General features: G+C 46.6%; 2 protein-coding genes across 3 annotated transcripts; both read right to left on the bottom strand.

Moving 5' to 3' along the window:
• Positions 1-600: 600 nt before the first annotated feature.
• On the bottom strand, positions 601-6,516 carry LOC148819615 (protein FAM180A). 2 transcript variants are annotated; one of them, XM_088935077.1, is made up of 3 exons: positions 5,925-6,516; positions 4,358-4,446; positions 601-1,568 (listed from the first exon to the last, which is right to left on the bottom strand). In XM_088935077.1, the coding sequence occupies exons 1-3, from the start codon at positions 6,004-6,006 to the stop codon at positions 1,227-1,229; spliced, it is 513 nt and encodes a 170-aa protein (XP_088791203.1). In that variant the 5' UTR covers positions 6,007-6,516; the 3' UTR covers positions 601-1,226. The 2 variants fall into 2 exon arrangements, with proteins under 2 accessions (XP_088791203.1, XP_088791204.1); XM_088935078.1 differs by lacking the exon at positions 5,925-6,516 and adding an exon at positions 4,608-4,647.
• Positions 6,517-7,817: 1,301 nt separating this feature from the next.
• Positions 7,818-12,428, bottom strand: ndufs3 (NADH:ubiquinone oxidoreductase core subunit S3). The gene is made up of 7 exons (XM_088934677.1): positions 12,355-12,428; positions 11,825-11,887; positions 11,411-11,508; positions 10,481-10,630; positions 9,832-9,957; positions 8,871-8,990; positions 7,818-8,105 (listed from the first exon to the last, which is right to left on the bottom strand). Exons 1-7 carry the CDS (start codon positions 12,407-12,409, stop codon positions 7,938-7,940), a joined length of 780 nt encoding a protein of 259 aa, XP_088790803.1. The 5' UTR covers positions 12,410-12,428; the 3' UTR covers positions 7,818-7,937.
• Positions 12,429-12,707: the final 279 nt, after the last annotated feature.

Here is a 12,707-nt window from a genome sequence, read left to right as displayed (position 1 = left end):
TGATTAAGAAAACACCAGCTACCTCTCTTTAACTGTCAAGGTGTCATTCAGTAGATTTGGCTTTAGAAGTACAACCACAGACCTACAGATCACAAGAGCAAAAGAAGACGTATCTCAGCTTGAGGACCTGCTGTGGTTGTCTTTCAGTGTTGTATCAATGAGGTGGCAGGCAGGGCAACCAAAAACAAGCTTCCCTATTTATAGAGACCACCATGGAAAAGCTCCTTGCACTTCTGAAATCCCGATAAACTCACCCCTCTTACAAAGCTGAGAGGCAGATATTTTGCAATCCATTTACTGTTTATATGAAGTTTGGATTGGTTCTCCAAAAAAAACGTGGGATATTTTTCCCTCCCAAGAGATATTTTCCAAAAAATGCCTTGTTGGTTCATGCTTAAATGTTCTAAGCCTTTATCTGGCCTTGAAAACATATTAAAACCTTCCCATGACAGCTTTGTTTTTTAAGGAAACCAATAATTTCAGTGCACAGTGATATACAAATACAACTTAATAATTAAACACAATAATTGTACACAATGTCTGTAATAAAGAGTACACTAGAGCTCATCAAAATGTAAAATATGTAGACAACTATGTGAACTCGGTGTACATTCCTTTATCAAAATTTAATGGTCAGTCATTACATACATAGTATTTTCATACACATATAGTTTAACATCCAAGTGGTAGCAAAACAAATTTGCACTTCTGCTTATGCAAAAGAGGAATTGCATTGCAGCTGAAACAGTGCAGAGCAAAGAACTTGCACAGCTGAAGTTTTAAACGTATGCCTCGAATTACTGGGAATCACCCAGAGATGCTGAAATTCAAGCCCAATGCTGATGGCAGGTTTCCACTGAGCAGAAGCAAGAATTTTCTGGCAAACCAAGAAGTACCACGTTTGTGATCTGCTACTGCAGATAGCGCTGTTGATTAAGTCCGAGCCCTAACTAGCTAGAATTTATAACAGAGTTAAATTTCTACTGTGTTATTAGTGTCAAATATGTTTTTAATTTCCTATTTTAAAAACAAAACATTCTGTGCTGAGAGTCAGGGAACAAAATGGGCTTAGAAAAAGCTGAACGAGAGACTGGCACGTTTTTTTGGCACATAGCAGAACAAGAAAGCTCTTGCCACCAGATCCAGGTGCGTGGCTCTGAGCTACCAAGCGGGACAGGCCCAGGACAGGCGCAGTGGCAGGAGAGGAGCGCCGAGCCTGCCCTGTCTCAGCCCGAGCGGCGAGCGCGTCTCCGCAGGTCTACGAGCGTGGCGTTCACCAGCCGGACAAAGAGCCCGCTCCAGGCCTTCTGCGGGTGCTCCAGCTGCTGGCGCCGCACCTGGTAGGCCGAGTACACGGTGCCCAGCACCAGCGTCTCGAACCGGAACAGCTCCAGAGGCTTCTCCTGGTACGGCAGTGCGGCCAGCATGCGCTCCATGGTAATGACGGTTTTGGGGACATAGTCATTGAGCAGGGTGATGAAGACCTTCCCCTTGCGCATGGAGGCCATCTCCTCGTCCAACATGTAGATGTTGTCATCATCGTCTATCACTAGTCCTCCCAGCAGGAACTGCAACATCAAAAAACAGGCTGAGGCATGGCAGCCAGGTAACTCCGGCACCGTAATGCGCTGCAGCATGGCCTTCTGAGGTGCTTTAAGGCACAGTGCAGAATTAAAAGCATTAAAAAGCACAACATCTCTTCACATTGCAGGTTTGAGCACGCAAGGGAGGGAGGGGGGGGTTAATGGTTTCGAGGGTGGCATGGCGTGGGTTAGGAGAGCTAAAGAGGTTTTGCCTCGCGTGGGCTTGAGTGGGGAATTCGAGAAGCGAGCAGGCGCAGGATTTGCCCCCTCACTGCTGTCCAGGGGGGCTGGCAGTAGGCTTGGCCCTGGGCCCCTGGTCGAGGAAGACAGCAGAGTGAGGCTTGGAGCGAGAGCGAGACTAGAGACCTCTGGGACCGAAGACTTCTCCAAGCACCGGGTGATGGTTTGATACTGTTTGGGAGGTGGTTTTCAACCTGAGAGTGCATGTGCCCCTGTCCTGTGTGAATCCCGCTGTCTCGGGTGGCTCTGGGGAAGTGGGGAGCGTTCCAGCCAGTGGTAGAGTACCAGGGCACTGTCCTCACCATGACATTCCTGGCAGTACTGTCTTATCCTGGGGCTGCTGTTATCGCTGGAGGACTGCCAGAATGTTACTGCCTTGAATCTCTAGTGTTCAGTAAAGGCTTGGCAGCACTAGACTACTTTAATGCAGACTGGGAAAATATAGGTATGATACACATCCCGGAAAAAGCTCCTTAGGAGGAGATGGCACTCCCTCATGAAAAAAAAGTTTCATTGCGGCTCTGACCGTATGTAAACACCAATCCTGCCAGATTGTATACACAGAAGTCACCCCCCTGCTGATAGAGGTTGATTCAGTGTGAATTAGTGCTCCACTATTCAAACTCATTTGTGCTCATATCCTTCCCTGCATCTCTCCTGTGTTTCTTCCTGGTTCAGAATTACATCTCATCACCTTGACACACGTCCGTCAGAGAGAAGAGGTGCTGGAGACCGCCCAGCATCTCTCCCGGTGCCGCCACACAATTCAGAGAGTTCATGACTGTGAGCTGACTCCTTAAGCCATCTGGTGGAAGCTGCTGACACACATCCTGCTATGTAAGAGCTAGCACTGAAACCCTTAATCAGGGAGGAGAGAGGATGAGGTAACTTTTTGTATTAAACAAAACAAAACTCAGCTGTACGCTTACATATCTATTTGATCATATCAATTTCTTGAGACTGATGCAAAAAACAACAACAGAGGCTGACGTTTTAATGAAAACCAATTCAATTTTGTTTGCACGGTAATTACGGCACTAGTATGCCATATTGTGTTTTTGCTCTAAGGGAAAGGTACAAGTCAGCAGTTAGGAATGTCAAATGCATCCCATCCAACTTAATTTATTTTAGTGAAAAACAAAATACAACAACAAGACTCCATGGCAGAGAAAAGAATGTGATTTTTTTTGCATTCTGCTCACACATCTGCACTTTGACTTTTAATTTGTCACAGACAGAGATTCAACATTGTGACGTCACAATGTGATCCTGATGATTTCAAATCTGCTGCATTGTGAGGTAACAATGCGATACAGGTGATGTTAAATGTGCTACAGTGTGATGTCACAATGTGAAACATGCAAAACACAAACAATCAGCATACACACTCTTCCAGTCAATGCAACCTGTTTCTTGCATGTGTTAATGCAGGCAATGGTATTAAAAATCCTCAAAGACAGGGAAACATAATCCAGAGCACTCAAGTGGAAACCACTCGGATGTGCATTTTAAAACTGGGAACAGGAGATGCTTCTTCACCCAGAATTTCGTGGGAGACTGTATCATAGCTAATCAGCCCATGCAGTCCAAGGTACTAACTCCCAAACGAATGGCCTAAAGACTTCTAGGATGGAAAGCAGGACAATCAAAATTGCACCGAGCCCTAAAAGGGCGTTTTTAGACGACTGTGATAATTCCCAATGCTTATATTCTAGTGGACATAGCCTTGTGTATAGCTGATAGCCCGGTTGCCATGAGTACATGGTGCTTTGTTATCTTTTTTTTTACCATTTCGGTGGTTATCTAGCTCGTTGAACTAACTTCTGGAAATAGGAAATAAAGTAACATATATATATATAAACACAATCTGTCCAATTGATAATTCGCGCTCTGGTTGTTCTCTCTTTAAGGCGCATCTGCTTTTAATTGGAGTAGCTCCGGACACGGCGAGTGAGCTGCTTTCACGCCGCTGTCTGAAGAGACAGATTTGTGAGCCGCTTTGGAGTGCAACCATGTCAGAACGCGCTCCGACTTCAAATCGCGTTAACACATCAGATCACAAGAATATTAATATGCGCGGTTTCAGAGGCAGAGTGCGGCTTCTTCATGGGACCACCTCACATTTTATTCAGGAGAAACAGCCGTGGTCTACAAAGTGCCTTGCTTTTTCTATGATCTGTGAAACAGATGGGACACGAACGGAACTGGCACATTCTTTTCGGCTCAGCGAGGGAGTCAGGCCAGTTTATAATTAATATCAGCGCGCACCATCACGTTTTGTACAATCAGGGACGCCAATCAGCAAGGGGCGAGGGTCAGAAAGGTTCTGAAGCTTGGACTCGTGAACTCATGTTGTGGGGTTTAAATCCCAAGCGAGGGTCCTGCTGTTGTACCCGTGAGAGAGAGGCGCTTCTCTGGGATCACTCCAGTAAAACGCTCAGGGATTAAAGCGCCAGCCAACGTAGTAGCAGCAGTAATAGTCATATACCATCAGCATACTGTAAATATGGAAGTGAAAAAAATATATACATTACCTCATACATAAGGTTTGCGTCGCTAACGTTTTTAATGAAATTAAGGGATGTTACAGTAGCAAGACCCTGTAGAGCAGGAATGTAGAAATCTGTAAAAAAAAAAAAGCTTTATTTTCTAACGGGAAAGGCATAGAAAGAGGAAATGCATTTGGTTGCTAGCGACCTTTCTTTGCTGACCACATAATACTCGAACGGATTCTTAGAGGTTTCAATATTTGGATTTTGTTATTCCGAAATTGTAGTCCCGCACCAGAAACCCTGCTCTCCCGCGGCACCGCTATCATGCCAGTCCGTCACATTTCTCTGCCAGACTTTTCATAGCTCGGCTCAAGCGAGGCATTTTCGCTCTCGGCTCTTTTTCGCTGTCTGAAGTCTTCCCATTTATCTGCAACACAAGTCGCGATCCGTATTCGGATGCTCCCTGACCCCTCCCACCCAAAAAAAAAAAGCAAAAAAAGTTATACAGAAGTTATATTTGGCTCAGAACGGACACCATGAATTCCTGCCTTTGGCTTCCGAGCATTTTTCTTAAAAGGTATCCTGATGAATGTGCCACGTAACACACCGACTTCAGAGTAGGTGGCGACTGCATGCCCTCGCGAATAAATTCAGTTATAGCGTTCAAAAGCATATACGGGTGTCCTAATCTAAACCTATTCATCTAAAATAAGGCCATTTTGGGGATGCGACGCCTTTGCCGGAGATATCATCTCAGAACACACGCAAAAGAGCTCCCAGAACTCAAGAAAACGACGCACCCTGAAAACAAGTGCACCAACGGCGATTCGGTCGGACTCAGGGATGGAACGGAATCAGGTGTTCGCTTCATATCGAGTCCTGGTTTTATTTTTTTGGTATAAAACGAGCAACTACAATATACCCGTGACTCTGTATTAATATGACTGTAATGCTACTACTAACGGATACATGCTTTTAAACTGTCATTCCCCAAGGAAAAAGTATTCCCCACACAACAGTCACCACCAAAAGGAGGTTAGAACAAACTTTTTCGGGATATAAAAGTCATACCTTACCTTATCCAAACGTTAAGTTGTAGAGGAGATCATGTCTTAGACCTATTACCCGTTATTATACCGTGGGACATAGAGGCGTCTCCCGGGTAGGAGTACTACAAATTCACAATGAAAAGGGTGTTGCCACGCACTTCTTAATGCTACTGCAGAAAAGGTACTATTAACAGCAACCGTCATTATTTTATCGCTTCAACAACTGCTTTAAAAAAAAAACAACTGACGTGCGACACGGGGTATTAACAGGACAAAATTCCCCCTGGTGTTAACCCAATTAATATTTATAATGGTGATGCACACTTAACCAAAACAGTCTCGGTCCCGATTTTGAGCAAACTTCAGAACTTACAGAAACTAGGCTAACTCAAAAGCACCTTCCCTGGTTACATTTGGTTATAAAAATCTTAACGATTAAAAAAAAAAAACGGGAGATAGCATGCGTCTCGCTGCTCTGCGGAGAGTGGCGCCGGGTTGCCCGCCTATCACCGACATCACAGCCGACATCGATACGTTTGCTGCTACTACAACAAGCCCACCTGTGTCCTTCCGAGAGCCCCCGAAGACACAGAGAGCCACACCGGCCAAGAGGCAGAGCCTGAGCTGCGCGACCGCAGACATCCTGACAGCAACACAACCTCTCCCTCCTCGTGATTGAATTCTTCTTCATCCAGCTGCGCCAGTCCTCGCCTCACTTCCTGCCCCTTGAAACCGTTTGAGCTGCGCTAGAACACCCCAACGCCAAGACACCCTCTGCTCTCCGTCGCCTCCTGTAATAACAACAGAAAACGCCTTTCGGGTCGCTCGTAGAAAGTAGAAACCCCAGGCGAGTGGAGCTTTTCCTTGACCCGTTCGATTCGGTTTAGAACTGACTTCGATCTGAAGTCCGTAAACTCCGAAACAAGTGCCGAACAAAACAAAGAAATTCGCATATGCGCCGCCGCATCCTGGACACGGCAGGTATTTCAGAGTCCGTTACGAGTAATGCGATTTGTATTGTCATGGGGCAGCCTCAGAGCTTCTCTGTGGTTTGGCTACGGTAAACCACAAAGCTGAAGTTTTGAAAAGCCTCGAAAGGTCGTGGATAGGAAGGGAAAACGTCCATTCCAGCTTCAAAATGTGGAATAAATAAAAGTATATTTAAAAAAAAAAAACTTGGGAGTCTTTTGTCCTGGACAGTTCTGTTAAAGCGTTCATGTATCAGTTTGCAGTTTCAGTGCAGTTTTTGAAACATTTCTGACTTTTGAAGTACTAGCACAAAGAGAACACAAGGCATTGCACTTGGTTGTTTTTTTTTCAACCCAGGGCTATGAATGCGTCACAGAAATATTTTAAGAAACTGCTGCTGGTTTATTTGACTGTGACACTGTAACGTACATTCCGTTATCTCTGCAGATTTGGCTGCGGTCTGTTCTGTTATTGCTTCGGTGTGTGTTCCCTCCCCCGTTGTGTCGGCGTTCAAGTAAATAAAAATGAAGAAGAAAAAAAAGTTACAAGAAACAGCTACCGATTCGTAACACTTGACTGGTTCTATTTGCAAGCTCCGAGACTGCGAATAAGGTAAACAGACGCGCAGTTCAAGCGGAGGCCACAGATGAGGAATGCGGTGCTGCTCCCGGAGGCTTGTCTTGCTCAGGCGTTTGCGGTCCAGCCCGCATCTGGAGCGCGACTCCTCCTCCGCGCCCTGGAGCGGTGGAGAGCCTGTCGCCGGGAACCCGGCAGGACAGGCGGCGACTTGAGAAACGATTCCAAGGAAGAGCCGCACTTCCACAGGAAAAATAAAAGTAGCCGCAGGGCAGATTTAACGCGTGCACACGCGAGTTGAATATAAAAAAAAGTCCCTTAAAGGTTATGTCAAAAGTTTGGCCAACAGATCAACCTGCAGCTCCCAGCTGGCAGCCCCACTGGAGCTCAGCAGGTGTGAGTCTGGTCAGTACCTGGGTGGGAGACTCCTGGGAAAGCTAAGGCTGCTGCTGGAAGAGGTGTTAGTGGGGCCAGTAGGGGGTGCTCACCCTGTGGTCTGTGAGGGTCCTAATGCCCCAGTAAAGTGACGGGGACACTATACTGTAAAAAAGGCGCCGTCCTTCGGATGAGATGTAAAACTGAGGTCCTGACTCTCTGGGGTCATTAAAAATCCCAGGGTGTTTCTTGAAAAGACTAGGGATGTTACCCCAGTATCCTGGCCACATTTCCCATTGGCCCTGACCAGTCATGGCCTCCTAATATTCCCATCTGTGAACTGGCTTCATCACTCTGCTCTCCTCCCCACTGAGAGCTGGTGTGTGTGAGAGGACTGGAGCATCATCCAGGTGGGGCTGCACACTGGTGGGGGTGGAGGGGATCCCCAATACCTGTAAAGCACTTTGAGTGGAGTGTCCAGAAAAGCGCTATAGAAGTGTAAGCAATTATTATTAAAACACAAGACAACAGAGTACTTATTTCAGATTTTATTTACATAAATATTGCACGGGGGGGGGCGCGGAGGAACAGGCGAGGCGCTCCCCCCCCCGAGTGGGGCTCACACGCGCGCGCGGTGTCGGACTCGCGGGTGGTTATTTGCTCTCTGGCGCCTTCGCCCCGGCCTCCAGCTGGGCGCTGCCCCTGGGCTCCCGGTAGGCCGGGAACGCCTCCCACGGGCTGTTCAGGTCGAACTTCCGGAACTCCTGCGCCAGCTCCACCGGCTCGGCGACGACCCGCTTCACCTCGTCATCGTAACGCACCTGGCGGAGGGAGGGGGGGGGCACAGTGAGGGGCAGGGCCAGATTGTGGTGCTCGTAGTGTGCCCTAGACCCTTCACTCCAAAATGTGCACAGAGAGGGGTCAACGCCAACTGAATGCCGTCGATGGACAGGATGCACTTTAAACTAGTCTAATGCTGAACCCCGTGATTGATGGAGCGAGTCCAGTGACCATCCCTTCGATGCTTCTAGTTTCTAGAACAGCCGCTAGAGAGCGTAGGATTATTGATTTGGTGCTTCTAAAGTTGACTGCAAGCATGTTGTTTCAGTTCGTTGTTCGTTAGTCACTAGTGTTTCCCTCCTTCGTAGGCCCTAACAATGTTGTAGGCCCTAGGCCCTGTGCCTGCAGTGCCTGATGGGAAATCCAGCACTGGTGAGGGGTGAGCGACTGCCTTCCTTCATGCCAGCACCCGGCCACCTTCCCAAACATTCCAGGTCTTCGACAAACAGTGACTGAAGAAATTCAGACACCCGGTGTCACAGGAACTGACTCATCGGAAGAACCGGATAATTAAAACAATGAGGCGACTAAGAGATGCGAGACAACACAAGCTAGAGGATAAGTACTAATTTTTCTCAGACAGAGCCCCACACTTTCCCTTATGCGCTGGTGAATCATGATAACACAGAGAGAGAGAGGGCTGTTTAACACACAAGCATCTGAAAAAGTAACAAGTCCGAGTTTCTGTTCTACAGCAGTCTTCCCAACAGCAGGCTGACAGGCTGTGACCGGCTGACACTTCCTACCTCCACGTATCCCGAGAGAGGAAAGTCTTTCCGGAATGGATGGCCCTCGAAGCCGTAGTCTGTGAGGATCCTCCTCAGATCTGGGTGATTGGCAAAGAAAACCCCAAACATGTCCCATATCTGAGGGCACAGCAGATATGACACTATAAATACAGGAAACGGGTTAAAATGATGACATCAAACCGGCCGACCCACCCCGCTGTTGGGCCCGTTTCCATATCGTGTTCACGCCTGCAAGGGTTCAGCCGTTGTGCCCGACACAGCCGTGACTACGCAGCGCCCCCCCCACAAAAAGTATTTCGATTAATTACAACTGAGGTACACGCCTTTTTTTAAAAAAGAGCTCAAACTCAGAAGTTTTTCCCATCAGAAATCAGATCCAAATACCAAAACTAAACCTCCGCCTGCTGTTCTATGCATTGACACATGATGTCAATAAAGTTATTTTGTAGGGACCTACAGATTATATAACGGGTTGTGAGAATATATACGGCATACAAATGCAGTGCATATGCGTGTGACTGGACCTATTAGCTCTGCTGCCTTGCAGCTCTTGGGTCCCGGGTTCGATTCTGGAACGGGGTGCTTCTGTGTGGAGTCTGCATGGTCCCCAGTGTTTGTGTGGGTTTTCACTGGGTGGTCAGGTTTCCACCCGCGTGTTATGTGTTCTTCCAAGAAAGGACGCTAACAACCAAATGCATTTCCCCTTTCTATATCTTTCCTGCCTTGATCAGTTGGCATTTAGGCACTGCCTCGGTGTGCATGCGCCCTGTGGGTGGCTGGCACCAGGGTGCAGTCATACCTTCTGTCCTGAGTTTACAGGAGAGGCTTTCTGTTCTTTCCAACCTTTTCCAGGGATATGTGGCTTTCCGACAGCTGACAACAGATGAATAAACACGGAGTCTGCTGAAATGAAACCCCCGACTCTGACGCCAGGCGCCCAGCTCGCCTGGTCTCTTACCTCTCTCTCATACCAGTTGGCCGCCTGATGGACTGGCACTGCAGAGTCCACTGTGGTCAGCTCGTCAGTGTAAGTCTTCACGCGAATCCGGGAGTTATAGCGCAAGGACAGGAGGTTGTACACTATCTGGTGTTTTATGAAAAGAGAAAGAAAACAATTAAAAAAAACAACACATTATGCTGCTAAACATCAGCTGCCCCGTCACAAAAAAAAGATTAAGACCTGTGCTAAATTTCAAATGCCTCTCATTACATCATAGAAAATGCCTTCAAGGAGTGGATTTGACCTCTTCAAATAGCTGCAGAATGTTTTTCTTAAACAAATGGGCCTTCTGTAATGAAGCATAAGGCATTTGTGATGTGGTTCCAGCCAGTTAATGTAATCTACAGCATGCCATTGTCAAATATGGATAAGCCATTGACTTTGTGTAGTCAGAAGTAGGGTGATGAGCAGATGCTGGCTGTCGCCTTACAAACATTGAGATATAGGTGAGGATTCAGAGCTCTTCACCAGGTTAAAGCAACACTGCCTATGGACAAGATGGCGGCAGCTATCAATTCCCAGGGTACTGGGTGGGAATTGAACCTGCCCTGCTGCACTGGTGCTGGCGACTCATGGGGACAAAGCGGGCCCACGGGGCATGTGGTACCTCGAAGCGGTTCTGGCGGCTGGGGATGTCCACCGCGGTCAGGTCGGCCAAGCTCTTGAACTGGGCGTTGGTGTGGTCGCGCAGGAACGTCAGCACAGGGATCACGCCGTCCGGGTGGATCATCACCTCCAGCTCGTTGAAACATGTCACCTGACACCACGCAGTCAGACAAAAACCAAATAAAAAAGGTGAGGTGGGAGTGTGACCACGAGCCACCGGGCTGGAGGCTTTTCCCCCTTCTTCAGATCAGCTCGCCGTTTCCTGTCGCGGCTGGGGAACCGCCAAACCCGGCTCCACCCAGCGGATTCCTGCAGCCCCCATGTTGCTGCACGAGAGGAAGGAAGACCTGTGCGCGCGCACACACACTGCCGACACTCCCTACTGTCATAAACATTTGCAGCTGGACATGCTGCCAGCTCACCGGCCTCAAGGAGACACAGTTATGGGCTGTACCACGGCAACTGAAGACAGCTCATCTCCTCTGGCACTTGGCAAAAGGAACGCTACTTGGGTTGGTCATGGAGATTTAAAGCAGGGTTCTCCAATCCTAGTCCTGGAGAGCTCCAATCCTATTAGTCCAGGGGTCTCCAACCCTGTCCCGGAGAACCCCAAACCTATTAATACAGGGGTCTCCAACCCTAGTCCTGGAGAGCCCCAATCCTGTTAGTACAACCCTGGTTGTGCTAAATCAAATATGATGAGTTTCATAAGAAACAGCACATTCTGGTAGATGCCACTGATACAAACCTACGAAAAACAAAAACTCAAAACCAAGCCTTGAAAATAAAATTTATGCCAAGAACTTTTTTATGCAAAGAATAAGAAAGATTAAGAAGCAAAAACAATCTGCTCACAAAAATAACTCAGCAGATTTGGAAGAGACCAAATCCGTTGAAGGAATGGGCTAATTTAACCACACAAATGACATACCTGCACCTGCTGCACATACTTAGGAAGGATTTCTGCAACATATTCACCAAATGCTGACAGCTGCTTGTGAGTGACTTCATCCTTGGGTCTGACAGTAGCTGAGTGCCAAAAGGGTATAAAAGAGTTATAAGATAAAGGGGATTGGGAAAGGCTTGACATTAAACATTAAAAAAAGGATGGAGTCAGTAATATCCAGATCCTGTTCAAACATATTCCATCCTGAATCACACTGTAAAAATAATCACAATGCATCATGAATGTTGTTTAGTGGCATGTAGCTTTCTGCGCTGGAACATTTAATATTATTTGTTTTTGTCTTTTTCCTCTCGTAAAGAGGTCTTCGGACATTATCAGCACAGCACTTTATTATAACCCAGGCTTTCCAAAATCGATGTCCTGTAAACGAACACTCACGCCTAGTCTCGGTAGCTGTGCCCTCTGACCTCGCCGGCACCACAGCTGCACTCCGGGTGGCAACTAAAGAATGTGAAAACGAGAAAAAAAAGTCACGCAGTATCCAATAATAAAAAACCCTAGACAACGTGTACAGTGTTTTCATTGTTAGTGCTGAAAAAACGAGTCCATTGTACTGCTATCACCACATCTGCTTACTACAATAAACCATTAAACAGTATATATCATAAGGTAATTTCCGTGCGATTATTTTTGCACTATGCATTATTTGGTGAAAGCAGAATATAACTGACTCTTCGGCTCTTAATTCGCAAGAATTGCACATCACAACGCTTTGAAAAGTCATCTTTCAACAACAGAGCGCTTCGTAATTATCACACCAGAGAAAGGTCATGCATAAAAAACACCAAATTGCATTTCATCTCACGGAAAAAAAGAATCAGACCTACACTAAGGCAAAGCACGGACACAAGTATTTTATAAATATATATATAGTCTAATTATTAAATATCTCAAGTGTAAAGACTTACAATTAAAGCTCCTACTGAATCCTCCGCGGACAAACCGGACCAGGGAGGCCGCCATGTCTACCCGGAAGTTGGTATCCCCAAGGCTGTCCGCGAGAAGGAAGTGACGTTCAAAATCACGCCGAACTATAGTACCGGCCATGTTGGCTCAATAGTTTCCTATGGTTTTATTTAAGCTGAGCCAATAATTCTTGAAAACGAGTAACAGCACAAACAACCAATAAAACAAATGGAATATTTATTAAATATGTATATAACATTTTTTCCTGTATACAGTTTGAAAAGAAAGCAGTAAACAAATACATTTTACTTTTAATTTGCTTGAATACATTGTGATCTTGTGCATTTCCTGGTTA

This window comes from Atractosteus spatula, chromosome 16, assembly GCF_055471065.1.
Source record: "Atractosteus spatula isolate fAtrSpa1 chromosome 16, fAtrSpa1.hap1, whole genome shotgun sequence".
Classification (NCBI taxonomy): domain Eukaryota; kingdom Metazoa; phylum Chordata; class Actinopteri; order Semionotiformes; family Lepisosteidae; genus Atractosteus; species Atractosteus spatula.
Note: the sequence above shows the minus strand (reverse complement) of the source record. Positions and strands in the feature narration are given on the sequence as shown.